Here is a 19093-nt window from a genome sequence, read left to right as displayed (position 1 = left end):
CTCGCAAATTGTATAAATGTTTTTTGGAAAGATGTACTCAAATTATGTTATCTTGTTCAAAACTGAATACTATAGTAATCTTTTGTAAGAACAGAAATGCCACTGTGGCACAACAAGGATATAAAGACTGGCGGTTCGGTAGTGTTTTATAGGGAATTGTACTTCAAAAACATTTTTGTAATTGATGATTTATCAAAGACACAAGCACTGGTATATTCTACACATATGACGAATTTAGTTAAAAATTTAATGTAAACTAACACAAGAATCTTTACATTCGTTAAGGTAAAAAAATAATGTGGATCATAATGCTGTTTGTTTGATTCTCATATTATACAAAATAGTGTATTGTTTCTTGTATGTTAAAGAGTATAAAGGTTTGATGGGACACTTAATAGGTTGCTCGGATATTTAAGGCCATGTTTCCAATATCATAATTTTCCACAGATTTTTTCTAAGAGATGCAGGTAAGTGAAAGAAAAATTAGAAGTTTCACGAACACCGTAGTGATTTCACTGAGAAATATTCTATTTCTTTGTGCGGTATGAAGCTATTTGAGAAAGTGCCATTACTTACTTAGATTCAGCAAGATTCACATGGCGGATGTCGTTGATGAAGCAGAAGACGCTTACTCTTCCGGAACACATGGTCTTATTTTCCTTGTGTTTTTTCAGGAGTCTTTATTTCTATCTTTATTTTGTACATATGTTGTCCTAGGTTTATGGAATTTGAGTTTGAATTATGATTTTGTTGACGGATCTTCTTCTTGTTTAGTAATGGTATGTAATAATTTCGTTCAACGAAATTGTAGATAGAGACAGAAACAGAACGAAGAAAATACCGACATCCGAATTTAAACTGAAATTCTCTGAGCAAATTATGACACTCCTGAAAAGTACTTTGTCGACGAAACACGCCATGTAAGTTTTACTCAATCAAAGTAGAGTTATCTCACCTTGTCTGATATTGTTGCTCTGTAACGGTTTGTGTGACCAGTAAAAGTATAACATATGAGGGTTTTATAAAGAGTTAAGTGTTCAACCACCATCTTGCAGGAATGTCATTTCTGTGGTTACATGTTGTACCGATATGAATTCAAACAAACAAAGCTCTGTACAAATACTTATTAATCGTGATAAAGTACATTTTATTTTTACTAAATTTCATTTACTTTAAAATGTCTTCTATAGAGTCGGATATGAGGCTTAGATCAAAGTATGAAATATTTATACATAAATGTTATTTATAGACGTAGTGAATATAATAAAAAAAAACTTCAAGACCTATCTATGTTTGAAAACATAGCATTATATTCGCTACATACAAATATTCCACGGTACAATTAACCAGGAGTTCAATAACATCTCTTTAGTACTTAAGAGATTACATCGTTACTGATTAACCATAACATTTATGTAAAAACAAAATTAGATATCAAACATAAAAATATATTTACTTGAATATGGAGTCTTTTCACGTTTGATTTAGACTTGCATGCTTTCTAATGTTTCATGTAATCAATATTCTATCACAGACTGATATTCGATGCCCATTCAAGTTCCCAGTTCCGCATTTGCGCCTTCCGTTTGTTCCGTTCCTTACTCAGTTCTATGCTACGACGTGTTCGAACTTCCGGTAATAGAGATATGGTGTACGGAGCAATGATTTGTCGACTGAGATACGGACAAACTGAACTACTCCATTTGTCAAGTTTCTTTTGGATTCGACTTCTAGTGAAATCTCGGAGAGTTTCGTCCGTTATCTCAACAGAGACATCCGTAACATTTTTGTTGTAAACCATTACAATCTGAAATGAACACATTTGTTGATTTTTAGTTAAAATAATTTTGTTTGTACGGATGAAACATGTTTACACATTTTCCAGTCATTCGAATGCAAATGATCATATACATTGCATATTTGAAACTCAAAGACGCTGGGAAATTAAGTGAAACATAGTTGTTCTTAATATATTAAATTAGGTAATATCATATTTTCAGCACTCAAATGTTAATGTCTTACGTAAAACGCAAACTTACGACAACGTTATTTTCGTAAATTTGGGGCTCTTCGACAATGGCGTTTTAAAGCATATCTTGGCTTAGGTAACCTGAACTGTTTTGACTTTTGAAACAATAGAATCTTATACAAAAAAAGAGGCACCATGTTATTTACCAGGCCATGACATATTTGGAAAATTCTAAATAAAATAACAAATGTATATATTGTATTTATCATATTGCAATTTCGATTACCTTCAAAACTTGTTCCAAAGCAGACAAGTCGTCTTTTGTTTCTATATATACCCGGATATGACCTCTGACCCGATATGCCATTTCCTGCTCTAACATATCCAGTACTGGAGACGGGTTGTCACCTGGACCAAACAACATCTCTTCAATGTTTTTATCATCGAATGGTCGGTATTTCTCGTTCACCGTCGAAACTAAAAGATTAAAGTCAAATTTTATCTACGGAACAATCAGCAGGTATAATGGTGCATATAATGGCAAGGTAACTTAAACGTGGATGTTAGAATATTAACTGATATGAGATCAGGTTCAAGTAATAATATTTGAAATGACTGATATAATTAAATTATAAGTCAAGACATATGGAATACTTCGTTAGAAAACTATAAATACTGAAGTTTGAGAAGAGCGGGAGATTTTCAACACAGACGCTGTCATCGTGACAGGCTAGGGAATGGATCTTTGAGTCCTGTTTTCTGTGTTAAAGAATGCTGCATTATCCGTCATATTTGGGAAAGGGGACGCAGTGGCCTCAATGATCATCTTCAAGAGGCCATAACATGCACGCAGCTTCCTGTTCCAGATATCCCCTACGGAGAATAAACAAAATATTATAATACGTATAATCTTTCTGGAAATATTATTTCTGATATTCTTAAAACAAACAAGACTAATATGGGTCATTTAAAGCGCGAATGGACATTTTTTTCTGGAACGCTCATTTGATGTGACATGTTTCTAATTTTTGAGTTTTACTCAGTAAGACAGATGAATTATGATTTCTCGCGTGCATGAACAAAATCAAATTCTGATTACTTATACACCACAAATAAAACAACAAATATTAAAATAAATTCCGTGTGTGTGACAGATTTATCATTGATTTTGACTTTACCTTTGCCGATGCACCCTCCACAGTTAGTAACCAAACAGTCGTCTGCTTGTCTCTTAAGTTCTGGTTTTGAGAGTGCCTGTGCACCCGACCACAGATGTGAAACAAGGCTTGAGGACTGGTCCTTCCTACGTGATTTGGTATCATCACAGAAGTTGACGTAGTAACCACCAGGATTACAATCGCTGACAGAAGGACATTAATCGGAAAATTAAAAAAATGTTTTTTCAAAGTGTTCCAAATTTCACTATTTACAAAATGGATTAAAATTGTAAAAAATGATATTTAGAACAATATTGATAGATAGATAAATAACAATAAATAGAAAAAAAAGACATCACAATAATGAGCGAATAAAAAACAGATCCATTAATTAATAAAATTGATCCAATTATAGTCCGTTTCACTCTCTTCCGTCCTTGATAAATATCAAAATAATAAACATCATTATTGATATCAAACAATTTATCATCTATGATCTGTATCGATGGTCGTCATCCTATATATTTTATCATATGATCTTGTTAATGCTGTTAACTTTCTACACATTACCTCCCTTGCCACATTTGACACATAATTGCCGTATATTGATAAATTTCCATTTGATGTGTATTTGTACCTGTCTCCATATTTGATATAGAACGCATCTGTTCCCATTGGATGTTCTGCACATTTTGTGCCAGTATTTTTGCTTTGCACAAGAACGCCTCCTGTTCAAAGAAAATGTAAGATTCTTGACAAATATAAATGTTCTATTTTCGTGACGATAACGTTATGTTATCGGTTACTCTACAAATCAAACAAATTCATAAAATTGAAACACGCTATCAGGAACTCCGACGTGATAATTTACTTGTATTTGTGTTTTCACATAGCATGGTATCAGTTTTAAAATATTTGGCTCAGTTGCACAGCTCAAAATATTTGAAACCTGAGTTTAATTAAGTTTCACAGGATATTTTTACAAGATAAGTCACAAATGAAATTTTACCTTTTTGATGAATGTCTACCAAATTTTTGGTGAACATATATAATTGGTCATTTCCTTCATTCCAGAAATTGACAGAGATATCCGAATTCTTCTCCCTTATATCAACATAGATAAATGTAGCATGACAGCCGATACTCAATACCATCTGTTTTAGGCTGAGAGCAGGTACACAACTCTTTATCAGCGAGGATACTATAACATTAAGGTCAAAATGTGTACCATCATCGATCATATACCCCGATATTTGCACGGCTTGACCTCGGGTGTAAAATATCTTCTCCTCCTCGTGCCTCTCTTCGATGTTCTCGTCATTCATGGAACTTGTTTTGTAGCCCGCTAGAATTCGCAACTTGCTGCCTAAATCACTGGTGACTTCTTCCAAGCATTCTATCAATCGCACGTCAATTCGGAAATAGCGTCTTCCGAATGGTTTGAAATCTGAGACGATGTAATTATCTGACATGGGTAGCTTTTCGTTGATGCCATCGACGATGCCAGGAATGGTTTCGGCAGAAATCTTTTTCACATAAATTGGTTTATAGTCATCTATTTCAGAAGTTGCTGGATTGACATGTAACATACTGACTCGTGGATAGATCTCTAGAGTGGCCCAGTATCCCGCTTGATCTCGTACAAATACGTCAACATATGAAGTACCGGAAAGAGCAATGAAGTCGAACCCTGCAGCAATCGCTAGGTTGGCAAGCGATATCGGGGAGAACGTTGAATTCGTCGTTTCAAAGCGCAATGCTCTGTCAAATGAACAGCAAAATAAATTTGAAAGTAGAGCATCGCCAGACTTTGACTTCTAAAACATTCAACATCAGAAACTTAATTCAAATCGAGTACATTCCTTTATACTAAATTGATAAATAAGACTGGATATTGTGGCATTTCGTCTTCATATAGACATGTCACTGTACGCCTAAATGCTCATTTAAATGTATGTCATGTAACTAAACAGTATAAAACAGGTACATCAAATTCAAATCAACGGCACAAGTTGTTTTAATAATACTTTAAGTTTGGATGTACAACATATTTTCAGCAGTCATTTAGTAAGGGTTTTCTAGTGGAGAGAATCGGACTTGCAATCTTGTCATTCAGATTCCAGCTTTTCATATTGAAAGTGGCAAATTTTGATCTTAATCGACGCTTTATTTTGATTACCTCAGTTATAAGAACACGATGATCAAAAGAGAAATGATTTGTGTATACACGTTCTAGCTATATAGATGCGATTTATTCTGATATATCTTATCTTTTGCGGTAGTTGTACCTTATAATGTAATTACCTGCCAACGTTCCCATATATCATTATGTCGGCTTCATCCAGCTCCTGTGGCACTATTACATCCACTGGATGAAATAATATCAATTACAAATACATTACAGTCTTGATGAATGTAACGATCAGAAATATTCGACTATTTACCTACCTAATGTCACAGTTATAGCATCAAAAAGATATGAGAAATGAAATTTGATCATCTTAATCTTACGTTTTATGGTTTAGAAGGCATCATGGATAAATTGATATACACGAATAAGGACCACAAAGAGGACCAGGTCAATTATCTCCAATAGTACAATTTGTTTGTTTTCTATGGTTTACTTTGAGAACTACAATATTATTATAATTTTTAAAGTACTTATCTATAGTTTTAAGATGACACATGATGCAAATAGTGAATCACTTACGTTGATGTTTACTGAGAATTGCAAGTCGTCGGAGTCTAAGAGCCATTCTAGGGGTCATTGTTCGAGTCAGGCACCAGTCCCAAGGGTCATCGGATTTATCGTACGTCTTACAATCCTTACAACGTCTGGTATCTGTACCACAGGCAGAATCCTCCGGACCCTCACGGGCAAAGCTCACATCAGCTGATGAATACTGTATCATTCTGAAATAGAAAACGAATCTATATGAATTTTGGTTGTAGAGGAGCTTGCTGTTCATGTCGATATGAATGGCAGTTAGCGTAATATAATATTGAAAAGATATGTTTTTCCTAAATCTATTAAACGTTCGTGCATTCGGTAAATCGTTTACTGTTTAAAATACATAGAGTATTATCAATATAAAAATATTCCTACTGTTCGATACTTACATAATTATGTAAAGGTTATACTAGGTAGGTTTCAATGCAGATGTGATTTACACTTTTTAAACCTGAGTTAAATATTAAATGTTAATGTATGCATTGTACCTCATCATCTGTGCGTTATTATCTACAGTGAAAACCTCGTCAACAGGACCAAGAATAGCAATGGCCTCTTTGTCCTTAGGATATGTAGAGTGACTATCGAAATGGGACGTTGGAGTAGGCGTCGATTTTAGAGCTGTAATACAAGGTTTTATTAGAGTGTCAACAAGTTAGTAATCGCGGTCTGAGAGGAAAATGCTAATCATAAAATGTATCTATGTTGGAAAATTAACAAAAATAGCAAATATGTGTGCGTTTCATGTATATATTTTTATAATGATTTGTTATTTAGTTTTATCAATATTTTTCATCAATAAACTATGACGCATGCATACCCAAATTTGCCAATTTGTCAAGAAACTCTTGTCTTTCGGCGTCCTCAAGTTCTTTTCTTGACGCTTCCCTCTTTTTCCTCCTTCTACGGGCTACAGGTCTCTTCAAGCACGTATCAATTATATTTTTGTCAGTTCCTGGTGATATTTCATAATATGTAAACCCGGAACATGATGCTAGTTCAAGGAGTCGATGAACGATTTGCTGGCTTCCTTCGAGCGAATTGCTCTCGTTTGATAATGTTAGTGGTACACTGACTCCAACTTTTGCGGCGCGACCTTCATAAAACAACGACATGTTGCCATATTTACCGTCCGGGTATATAGACGTCGGCTCGCTCCAGCCTTCTTGAAGGATAAGATTACCTGGAATATTGATGATGTTAACAAAGCATGTTTTACATTTGATATCACTGTACGGAACAACTAAATGTACGTGCTATGATTAGTAAGTCAAATTACATCATTATGATAATAATATGTTCATGCATTTAAGATATGGTATTGCAGGTCTTAACTGAATTATATATATTCCCAGGATATATTGTAATTTACTTACGATCTGGCCATTCTGACTGCACGAATTTAGCAAGCCTGGTGATGGTTGATGCCATTTGTGCGTTTAGAAGTCGATTTGCGCATATCGTACTCCCTTGATTCTCGCACCGTGTACACAACACCCCAGGTTGACCACACCACTCTGATTGAGATGCTGTGTCCGGAAACGTTATGAGATTCCCAAAAAGCTCTGTGAGTCTACGATAAATGGATGCATGTAGACTTCAGTGTACGAAGTGGAAAACATTTTGAAGCATTTTGTGATATTTTGTCCATAAACTGAATTTCGCGAATAGCAAATTCTGAACGAGCATATTCAGTCGAACTTCGTATCTTGATCTCGTTTGAATTTAAAACCCTATTTAATTCGAAACACTTCGTCGGTACCTGTCTACCTTTACACTAAACATTCGAACTCACTTAAATCCAACACTCGGTTATCTCGAAGTTGATTTGTGGTCTCGTCGTGGTCGAAATAACGAGGTTCGACTGTAATTATAACTCAAATTGAAATGTCTGACTTTTTATATAATGGATGTTCCTTATCAACAGAAAGGAGATTGAGTTTTTCATCTATTAATCTATTAATTAAGTAAACTAATGATTAAAGTAATTATGAAATTGATTATTGATAAGCAATCCAATCTGCGATTTCTTCGTAATCCGAGCATGTCAATTCCAACGTTCATCATTTTTTTTTGCTTTTGAAATCAAGTCCTAATACTAAAATCCCACCTGTCGAAGTTAATGCTGTGTCTGTAAATCGGTGTTTCCGCGTCACCACATACGGCCTCCATAGATAATTCTTTTTGGTCGGTGATAATAGGATCAGCACAATTTGCTCGACATGTCTTCGCTATTTCCTTTTTATATATCGATGTATTAGCTTTCTGTCCTTGTTCTAAAATGACATCCCTTGAAATACAAATACATGTACCGAGAGAATCAATACTGAAAGCATCATTTCGATATAAAAAATAAGCTTTCCAATTAAATTTGATGATTAAATATTAAATGAAAATATACAACGTAGCAAACTAACATCATGGCGAAATCACTTATCTGTTGTCTGTTAGTACAAACTTAAGTGATATGAACATTCGGAAACCATGATAACACAGAAACGTCATTGTATGGTAGGTAACTCAACACCAGAAAGATGGGATCACGCTTATCGGAAATTAAAATTATTATCTCCAAATATTGAATTTAATAGTTAAGAGTCGCTGATATTGATGTTCTTTACATAAGGAAGATTAAGCTGTCATATCTATATTATAATAAGTGTAGTTTTGGTCAAAAGTTATATTAAGATGCACAATACCAAATAGGTATGTCGAACGCCTCAACGTCAAGTGTGTTGGTGATGTGGTTCCAGGACCCTGTTATTTCAGACACACTGCTAGTACAGTATGTCGTATCTGTAACACTCGAATCAGTCTCCAGGTGTTGATGCAATCTGAAAAAAGACAAAATTCAATACTAAACGTAGGTAAATTGTAGGCAAATAATTTTTTCTCAAGCTATTGAATTTATTAACGGGTCATTTTATCTAAAATTATATAAAATATCTTACAGTATTTCATACGGTGTGCCGAAATCCATGGTGATATCACGAAGGGACCATCCAATGTATGGCTTCAGATGAATCTGTTTTTAATTGGGAGATACATAAAACAACAAGAAAATACCAACATGTCAACATAATCATGATCCAAACTCAAAAATGAAGCAAAACTTGGGCAAAATATGAACGACAGAAAAAAATACTCGGAGATTCTTGAAAAAAAAGTATAAAGAAAATTGAATAAGACAAATATTTCAAAATTTGCAGAAATGAAAAGGAACACTGCGCTGAAATAGGAGAAATCTTTCATCAATGCATAGTGATGCATTATCTAAGGTATAAGGTATAAACAAAAATAAAACTGTATTAAGACTACAGATGTTACAGTTGTTTTGATACTGGGTGATTCTATAAAAGACTTGATATTAATGTGTTGGGGTATGTGTGAGACGGCATTCCTTCGCTAAACGTGTCTTCCACATATCGATATACCGTTAAATGTTTTTCATGGGAATAAATTTTGATTAGATAAGTATGATAAAATGTCCTTAATATGTAATATTTGATTCGAAATATGTCGGCAAATCCAGAAAAAACATCAGATTATAGTAATCTAATATTGCACATACAAACATACCATCCCGTCTAATTAAGAAACGACGGTAGGTAAAGATAGATTTGAATTGTAGGTTGGCTATTGTATGTTTTGCATAAAGAATGTTTTCCCATATTTTTATAGTATTCAAAAATAATCTTTATTTATTTTTTTTTGCGAAACACGCTTTTCCATCTTAAATGAATCGCTCGTGTTGGCCTGGATGGAAGAGTGCAAGGGGTCTTAATGTTGGAAGAAACTCTATACCTTGTCACTTCCTTTCCGGAAATCGAACCCCGGGCTTAACAATGAAAGGCGGATACGTTAGAACTGCGACATCTGACAATCCTAGTATGGTATTTCATAGTGTCTTATAATTCTCATCTTACGGAAGCCTCTCGGAACTAAGGACGTATTTCCTTAACGCAGGTAATGTGTACTTATAAAATTCTAACGTTTTATTACATCTAATAGACAGGTAATCCATGTTTTATATTTTAAACCGTCCTTGCCTTGTGTGTTACTATTGCGTGGAGGCTAAACATCTCATTGGTGTCCAATAATGATGTTGTCCCCGAAGTTGTCCACTCTGGAAATGACATAGCGCCTGTAGGTTCACCATCTTGTATTTCATCCGCTGAATTATAATTGAAATGTTATGATATGAAAATGTGTATTAATAGAATATTCGATTTCGAAGATCGGTTCATAAATTATTAAACAAATTAGGATACCATTTTTTTGCTGTATGAATTATGTAAGTTTGTATTACTATGATAAGACACCTTGATCATTCTTTTTCTGTGACACGTTTTGTGATGTAAATTAATGTGATATTCTACATACTTGTGGATATATCGTGACAAACACCAGAACGTTTCGATTATCGAGAAAGGCGAAACATATTCTCACAAATGAAGACCAGAGTTTTTTAACGAATATTTCCGTATACTCACAGTATACATAATTCCCTCTGGTGGTTATGTTATGAGCGATCCGGAACGGTTGTAGTGTTGTCATGTTAACGGCAAGGAAAGCCTCGGTGTGGGCTTTAACAATGACCTCAACCATCGGAAGTCGAGCAAATGTAGCGATGGGAACCTTAAGGTAAATTGCTGGTTCTGTTTTCCAAAGTGGTCCGTCGTAGCTGAATGTCATGTTGGTTTCAGCTGACGAGTTAAAGTTGTACTGTCCTCTAAATTCTCCGTCAACCTAGCAGTCAATAGTGAGAAAATGTTCATATGATAATGAAAAAGGATCAACAGCAACTAAAGCAAAGGGGAAAAGAAAAAAAAAAAGGGGGGGGGGGAACAAAACAAAAACAAAACAAAAGCTATGGATGAGGTTTTTGCGACGCTATTATTAATATGTCACTTACTTTGATTTCAAATTCAATGAGATATGAAAATAAAAGAGAAGTTATCTTTCTTTACACATAGAGATTTTGATAGGTGTTTATTTATTATACTTAATAACTTTACCTCTGTTTGGAGCACTCTTATAACTGGCTTGTTCATGATTTTGTCGATTTCAATGTGTGTTTTTTATTATACTTAATAACTTTACCTCTGTTTGGAATACCCGGATAACTGGCTTGTTCATGACTTTGTCGATTTTGACTCGTCTGGAAATGCCAGGTAGGATTTCAATATGACGTTTTTGTTAATCAAGAAATGTTGCTGTGATAAACATGTAAATTAGTAATGATCTCAAAATTGATATTTCAACTGCATTTTGATTTGATATAAAACTAAATACGTTTTATATGCTAAACACATCAACAAAGATTTCATGGAAAATGGAAATTCTTGATCAGTAATAACACAATATTCGCTAAAAATGATCTGATAAATTTTAAAGACTTGTACTTATTAAGAAATTAAATGTGCTTGAAAGTGTTTACTTTACGATAAGGTGGACTAAAACTAGTCATGAAAACACATACAATTTATACTTAAGATCAGTCGTCCCTTTGCAGTCTGAACATGTGAATACAAAATCGTTTGTTGTACTCCGGTCACCGTTCTCAGCTCTGTCTGTGTTAAGGACTGCTTGGGGAGCACCGGATGGCTTACTTAAATGTATTGCTACGTTGTCTCTGTTAAATGGAATTTGCGTATCCATGGTGTTGTTCCAGTCAATGTCGCTGAGAAGATCCTTCAGAACGTTCGACATATGACGTTTTTTACGTGTTTTCACGGCTGCTGGTGGATCCTCAGTGTTTACTGATATAAATATTTCAGCTTCTTCGATCAGTTCAATCGCCCTAGATATGTAACCAATTGAGGTTTTTACCAGTAATTTCAATCTATTTACCATTATACATCGCTTCCTACTTTTCAAATTGCGAAATAAACTGAATAATTTCATTCGATATCAATCAATATCAGTTTCAGTTGTACAACCAAGTCTATATATACATCAATGTCGGTTACAGTTGTACAACCAAGTCTATATATAAATCAATATCAGTTTAAGTTGTACAACCAAGTCTAGATATAAATCAATATCAGTTTCAGTTGTATAAGCATGTCTAGATATAAATCAATATCAGTTTAAGTTGTACAACCATGTCTAGATATAAATCAATGTCAGTTTAAGTTGTATAAGCATGTCTAGATATAAATCAATATCAGTTTAAGTTGTATAAGCATGTCTAGATATAAATCAATGTCAGTTTAAGTTGTATAAGCATGTCTAGATATAAATCAATGTCAGTTTAAGTTGTATAAGCATGTCTAGATATAAATCAATATCAGTTTAAGTTGTACAACCATGTCTAGATATAAATCCAAGTTGTACAACCAAGTCTAGATATAAATCAATATCAGTTTAAGTTGTACAACCATGTCTAGATATAAATCAACGTTAGTTTAAGTTGTACAACCAAGTCTAGATATAAATCAATATCAGTTTAAGTTGTATAACCAAGTCTAGATATAAATCAATATCAGTTTAAGTTGTACAACCATGTCTAGATATAAATCAATGTCAGTTTAAGTTGTTCAACCATGTCTAGATATAAATCAATGTCAGTTTAAGTTGTACAACCATGTCTAGATATCAATCAATATCAGTTTAAGTTGTACAACCAAGTCTAGATATAAATTAACGTTAGTTTAAGTTGTACAAGCTAATCTAGGTATACATCAATGTCAGTTTCAGTTGTACATCCAAGTCTAGATATAAATCAATATCAGTTTAAGTTGTACAACCATGTCTAGATATAAATCAATGTCAGTTTAAGTTGTATAACCAAGTCTAGATATAAATCAATATCAGTTTAAGTTGTATAACCAAGTCTAGATATAAATCAATATCAGTTTAAGTTGTACAACCATGTCTAGATATAAATCAATGTCAGTTTAAGTTGTACAACCATGTCTAGATATAAATCAATGTCAGTTTAAGTTGTATAACCAAGTCTAGATATAAATCAATATCAGTTTAAGTTGTATAACCAAGTCTAGATATAAATTAACGTTAGTTTAAGTTGTACAAGCTAATCTAGGTATACATCAATGTCAGTTTCAGTTGTACATCCAAGTCTAGATATAAATCAATATCAGTTTTAGTTGTACATCCAAGTCTAGATATAAATCAATATCAGTTTAAGTTGTACAACCATGTCTAGATATAAATCAATATCAGTTTAAGTTGTACAACCAAGTCTAGATATAAATCAATATAAGTTACAGTTCTACGGAGTGAGTTTGATCAGTAATCAGTCTAACTACCACCTTTGCTACGTAAAGTAATAAGAGATCATTGATCAGAAGAATTTATTGTTACATTTTTTAGATAATGACCATTGTGATATTTTTTCTGTTATTCCCAATGCCCTAATTACAATATAAAGCATACAATACAAAAGCTGTCTTACTCTGCCTGTGTAACATACAACTCCACGTGTCGCTGGAAACGCTCTATAACGTCTATTTTAGCAAAGATACCCCTGACGTCAGAATTGGGCAGGATACTTCCGGTCGCGCATGTTTGTGTAGAACTTCCTACGACGAGATCACCAGTCGTCCAGGATAGACTGACATGTTCGTACTCAATTAAGGCCACCGAAATTCTATGGTCTGAACATTTTATCCGCTTTATGATTAAAAGAAAGTAAATGGTTAAGAATATTTCATATTTTCGGGATCAATCTTAATATATAACAAAATAAGGACAGACTGTAACATTACTAAAGCAGTAGTTTTAGTGTCGAACTATGTCTATAATACCGATATTTAATGTGCTGTCGTCAGATACATTTTTCTGCGCACGAGGTTTAGAATAAAGTTGAAATGCTTGAATAACTATGTCATTTGGGCGGCAGTTCAAATATCACTGAATACATATCGTACCCATTGAATATAGTAGTCATGTTATATTAATACTTCCGTGTAGTTTTACACAATACGATACATAAGAATTAGAAGTCAAGTACAGAGATGATGTTGAAAAGAGATGACACACTAGAAGGTGTTTCTTATCATATTTTCTTTAGAATTTGTTATCTCAAAATCAGGGAATTCCGATTATGCAGCACGTGGTCCTACATCTAGTTAAAATTTCCCTTTGAATCCATTGCGAGTCAGTCAAGTGTATAAAGAAAAGTATAAAAAAAAATACACTTTCTGATAACACCTGTTGATAACTAAGAACTTGAGACAGTTGAAAATGTCAAGGCAATTATTGTGAAGTTTCTCGATTGTATGATATGTCCTCACCTTTCATGAAATCGAGACAATTATGATGATTGTCTTACATAAATAAGCACGGGAAATGCGTCATACGCATGCGCATCTTTTCCTCTTGTGAGCGGCACTATATATTATATCATGACCTGCTATGCTTTTTGTTCTTTGTTTAGTTTTTTTTATGGTTTTGTTTTTTATTATTTATTTAACTTATTTTTTCTAATCATTCCCATTTTCTTTGGGTGGGTTTGTATTTTTTGTTTTGTTTCTTATCAAACTTATTGCCGCCACAAGAAAAACTCTTTGCTATATAAAGTATACAACAAGATATAAATTTTCATACTATTTTCTGACGGTAAATTTTATCATTTTATCAGTTTTTTAGTGCTACGTTCTGCCCAAAGCGACATTACGTAGACGGTAATAGAGAAGTGTTTAGATTTCCTTCCTGGGGGAATATTACAATGATGTCGGCATTCTCGTGTAAACAACATTTTAACTATCTATAAGAAGAAATGTTCTTACCTTGACAATGTGTCGGTCGTCTAAGTCGATAATAGACCTTATTTTGCCTGTAGAATCAATAGACACGGTGTCCGCTGTATCGGTCAGATACGTAAACTCCTCTCGGAAGTGTTCACTACAGACAGACGGAATTAAAAGGCTGGCCACTACCACTATAATCATACGAACAGGATTCATCTTCATACGAAGTTTCCATGTATCATGTACCATAGTGCTGATAGTAACTGTAAGCGGTATCCATGAATGACAGAAAACACCAGGACTTATATCAAACAAAGTTCTAAGATTGAGAAAAATATCGATCGTTTATAGCCCTTGAGCTTAACTGACAACGTTTGTTTAACTATTCTCCAATTAAATGCAGAGAATGCACATGTAGAGCACTGAATTTATTACTCGGCAGAATGATTCACGATAGTGATGTCTTAGTCTATTTTATCAAGTCATGTATTGCTGTAAACACAGCCCATAAAACAGAAATATGAGCCAACAGATTTGGGTTATGCTCTATACACTTGTAAAAGAAGGCATTGGTTACCGTAGGCCCCGCCCACCTGATACAACAACCCAGCTATTACAACATAACTATTTGTAAAGGTGATCAGCGTGGTTTCCTGTAGGAGAGGTGGACAGTCGAGCCCTTACAAAGTCTTGGATAATGGGCTCCCTACACCCAGGGTATCTTACCCTAGTGGTATGCTGCCTTGTACAGCCAGGGATGTTTTATTACTTCGAGAAGGGTTTCGACCATTTCTATACCTATTCCTCGAGGTCAGACCTGTTTGGTATGCATCACTTCACTACCATAATGAAGGTAAGACTTTGGTATACGTCATTTTACCACGATAATGAAGGTAAGACTTTGGTATACGTCAATTTACTACCTTAATGAAGGTAAGACTTTGGTATGCATCATTTACTACTATAATGAAGGAAAGACTTTGGTATGCATCACTTTACGACCAAAAAAATACAAACAATATTTATTTTACAACATTAACGAAACAAGTTATTTCAATTTATACTAATCACGCTTGTTGGCCCGGATGTAAGCGCGTGAGGGGTCTTACTGTCGAAGGAAACTGGAGTACCCGGGAAAACCCACGTAGTCGGGCAGGTTACCCTTACCTTTTCACGGCCGTTCCAGGAGTCGAACCCCGGACGGCTAGGTGAAAGGCGAGTACGTTACCACTTCGCCATCCGACCAATTTCTAATAAGCAGTATTCCTACATTCAGAATCTTTGTTGTTGGTATGTCGCAGCTGATCCGATATTCTTGGGCCTGTTCACAGTATCACGATTTTTTTGGCGAGAAATCGTCAACTGTGAGACAAATTCACAATATTTGGTTTCGAGAAATGCAGGTTGACGCCGATTATTTGGAAGTTGTATGGCCGTGGCAATTATCTCATTTAGAAATGTTATATGCACGATATGAAACTGAACGTGTTTAATACTCGTTAGTTTGCTTGGTGGTTCCGTTGTTGTTTACCTTCTTTTCATTTAGAACGTGACATTACTTACTTGGATTGACCAAGATTTACATGGTGGGTGTCGTCGATGAAGCAGATTGCACTTACTCTCCCTGAACACGTGAACACATTCTCCTTGTACGTTTTTTTCCGAGCCTCAGAAGTCTCAGAAGTTTCAGAAGTGTTTATTTTTATTTTCCTCTTACATCGTCACTGTTTCACCGAATTCGTATCTGAATTACGTTAAAAGGTCGGTATGTTCTTTGTTGTTTTCATGAGTCCTAACCAAATGCCCAATCTACATACACATATACATGAACGAATGTCAAAAGTATATCTTTATTATTAATCAGTTCCGCATTCGACCTGTGAACCACTCATCAGAGAATGTACACTCATTGATGCTGGATAGCTTTGTTCAACACTCAGAGGATGGTTATAGTGAGTAGACCTTAATCTATTTCTTGATCATTTATTTATACCACAAACCCATAGATTCTTAAGTACAAAATATGTTGATTAATAAAAAATAGATAAGGAAAAGGATGACGAAAAAACTTTTTCTCTTACCTGGACGGGGATATTCACACGTTTTACCGGTGTGAAATTTCCTTATCTCACCCTAGGGCGAGACAAGCTATACGCGCTCTGTGCACCTTCTTAACAATTATGTGACGTCACTATCCTTACCCGGAAGTGAAACTACTTTTACTATGCCTAATAAGGTCACACACATACACTAGTTCGTCTGCTATCTCTACGGAAATATACACGGAAAGTTTATTTGGAAAACTATGTTCGTAATAGGCAAATAGGGAGTTATTCAAAGTACTTTTTAAGCCAATTGGAAAGAAAGAAATTTCGGGAGGCCTCGTGCGCGCGTAACTTTGTCTGACACCGATAGCAAAAGTGAATGAACGCAAGGGACATGGATCACGTGACGTCATTTCAAAGTATCGATTTGATGATCTGTGTTAATTATATATATATATATATTGAAGCCATCTGATCAATACTTTCACATTAAAATTGGTTGTATATAATGAATATTATGCATTTTTATGTTTAACTGTACCGTTAATGGGAATCATAATGTGGGCGGGATATCACAATAATGTGTGACGCGGTTCTGACGGTCTCGTCACTACATATTTAAACGCTGTCCACGTTTCTATTTCGTCTTCACACTCAGCAGGGAAACAGGGTAAGAGACAAATAACCATTCACCCCCTTTGGGATGAGATAGGGGGATCTCAAACCTCGGGGGAATTATTAAGCTGTCAAATACTCGGCAAGAACCCGTGTTTGACAACTTAATAACTCCACCCCCCCCCCTCACCCAGGGTTGAGATCCCCCTATCTAACCCCAAAGCGGGTGAAAGATTTTCTTAATCAAAGTGATGAATTGATACAATGTTTTTGAAATATGTATTGCAATGCATTAAATTGTGTTCAATAATGTTCATATAATGTTAAGAAATTAGAATACATATTTATTGTACAAACGACTATCAAAAGGAATCGTCATGATTTTTTCATAATTCTCAATTTTGGTACTATTTTAATTCAAATTAAACATGTATAATTCATATTAGTATAATCCCGAAAACAAACAAGGTCTGGTATTTGATACAAATGCTTGTTTACGATCTACAAAGTATGATATAGTTCCGTATATGATTGAAAAAGGATATATTACTGAAATATTCCAATTTTCCAGTTGCTGAAAACCCCCAACAATGGAACTTATCTAAAAGGTAGTTATCAACGCTTTCCGTTGTTAGTATTTACTCATATTAAATACATATATATATATATCGATTTCAGCAGTAACACCTGGGTTATTCTATTCAAAGTTTACGATATTAAAATTATTCGAATTTAGGGACTAATTCACCTCCTAGTCTGATTTTAATAATCGTTTCTGTTATTTTCGATTTTTTTCAGTCGCTACATAGATTTAAATTATTTAGGCAATTAGTATTACTGGCAAGTCGCAGAACAATGATGTATGATGAGGTTAGAGTCATATTGTGCTCTATTGTATGTAATTCTGTTTTCACATTGAGATGTACTTTTCACTGGTGTGTTGTTAGTACAATCTCTGTCGCAAAGACCTTCTAAAGTCAGACGGCTAGAATAAAATAAAATTCCAGGACATGCTTACAAACGGAAACTGAATAAAATGAATACGTCTACATAAAATGTATAAAGACATTGTAGAGGACTGAATTGGTCACATATAATTTCATAAGTGTCTTTGAAAATATATTTCGCTAGAAATGGACAGAGGTGATCTGTTCTTTCAATACACTTGTCGACAGGTTTTATTTCCGGTTGAATGATGACGGCACCGTTGCTATTGTACACTATGATCACGCAGATGACGACGAAGTGATAGCTCTGAAGAAAGTACTGACCAGTACTCTGTCAGCTAAGGCTAACGTACGTCACACATGCTGGTTTATCACGTTGTAAACGCTTAACAATGAAATGTTTTGCGTACGCTGAAATTGTATGCTTGGCATCAGTACAATTCTACAGAATATTTTCGGAGGTTAAGTGTCCTGATGCAAAATTGTTTTCGTATCTGTAACTAACTGTTTTCTGAGTGTTAAGCTGTTCTTTTCTCTCGTTTATTTAACCTACATCAGTGATATAAAATTCAACCTTTCACCTTTATTTAGTAATGACATTTTATATTTCATTTAAACAAAAATTAGCATCCTGATGTATTTAATAGTTATATCTATCATAAATTTGCAGATACACAAGAATCATCCCCGCGTATATGTAAACCGTGAAGTGGACCATACCGGTGATTTAGAACACGAGTATCGTGTGTCACGTGGTTCTGAGGGAATGATATTGAGACGAGTACACAACAGTAGTGACAGTGTACTCAGAAATCACAACAAGGTAAAATGAATAAAATGGTGAGATACTAACTGGGTTGTGGATAAGAAGAAATGGATTGAGGTGTTGGTCAATAGATAATCATATTGACT

General features: G+C 34.5%; 2 protein-coding genes across 2 annotated transcripts; one reads left to right on the top strand and one right to left on the bottom strand.

Annotated features, from left to right (window-relative positions):
• Positions 1 to 1528: 1528 nt before the first annotated feature.
• Positions 1529 to 14823, bottom strand: LOC132554095 (uncharacterized). The gene is given in 21 exon segments (XM_060218394.1): positions 1529 to 1807; positions 2256 to 2446; positions 2646 to 2723; positions 2726 to 2842; positions 3148 to 3329; positions 3764 to 3854; positions 4136 to 4887; positions 5431 to 5494; positions 5837 to 6039; positions 6346 to 6478; positions 6678 to 7040; positions 7234 to 7430; positions 7968 to 8147; positions 8557 to 8691; positions 8809 to 8882; positions 9907 to 10031; positions 10351 to 10606; positions 10961 to 11018; positions 11340 to 11660; positions 13278 to 13495; positions 14614 to 14823. Coding segments are annotated over 21 exon segments (4227 nt in total).
• A 448-nt stretch (positions 14824 to 15271) lies between these two features.
• LOC132554094 (uncharacterized) lies at positions 15272 to 19013 on the top strand. Its single transcript, XM_060218393.1, has 5 exons — positions 15272 to 15427; positions 16439 to 16526; positions 17806 to 17842; positions 18410 to 18530; positions 18852 to 19013. Exons 1-5 carry the CDS (start codon positions 15272 to 15274, stop codon positions 19011 to 19013), a joined length of 564 nt encoding a protein of 187 aa, XP_060074376.1.
• The last annotated feature ends 80 nt before the right edge of the window (positions 19014 to 19093 follow it).

This window comes from Ylistrum balloti, unplaced genomic scaffold (assembly GCF_031769215.1).
Source record: "Ylistrum balloti isolate Yb309-2 unplaced genomic scaffold, AGI_CSIRO_Ybal_v1 Utg370378, whole genome shotgun sequence".
Taxonomy (NCBI): Eukaryota; Metazoa; Mollusca; class Bivalvia; order Pectinida; family Pectinidae; genus Ylistrum; species Ylistrum balloti.
This window is presented reverse-complemented; position numbering and strand designations above follow the sequence as displayed.

What these genes read in the sequence shown, in the direction of transcription:
- LOC132554094 (XM_060218393.1), top strand. Translation starts at nt 15,272, where the DNA reads ATGGGCTCCCTACACCCAGGGTATCTTACCCTAGTGGTATGCTGCCTT. An exon ending in CAATGGAACTTATCTAAAAG is followed by an intron (nt 17,843 to 18,409) that starts GTAGTTATCAAC and finishes ACTTGTCGACAG; the next exon opens with GTTTTATTTCCGGTTGAATG. An exon ending in CTCTGTCAGCTAAGGCTAAC is followed by an intron (nt 18,531 to 18,851) that starts GTACGTCACACA and finishes ATAAATTTGCAG; the next exon opens with ATACACAAGAATCATCCCCG.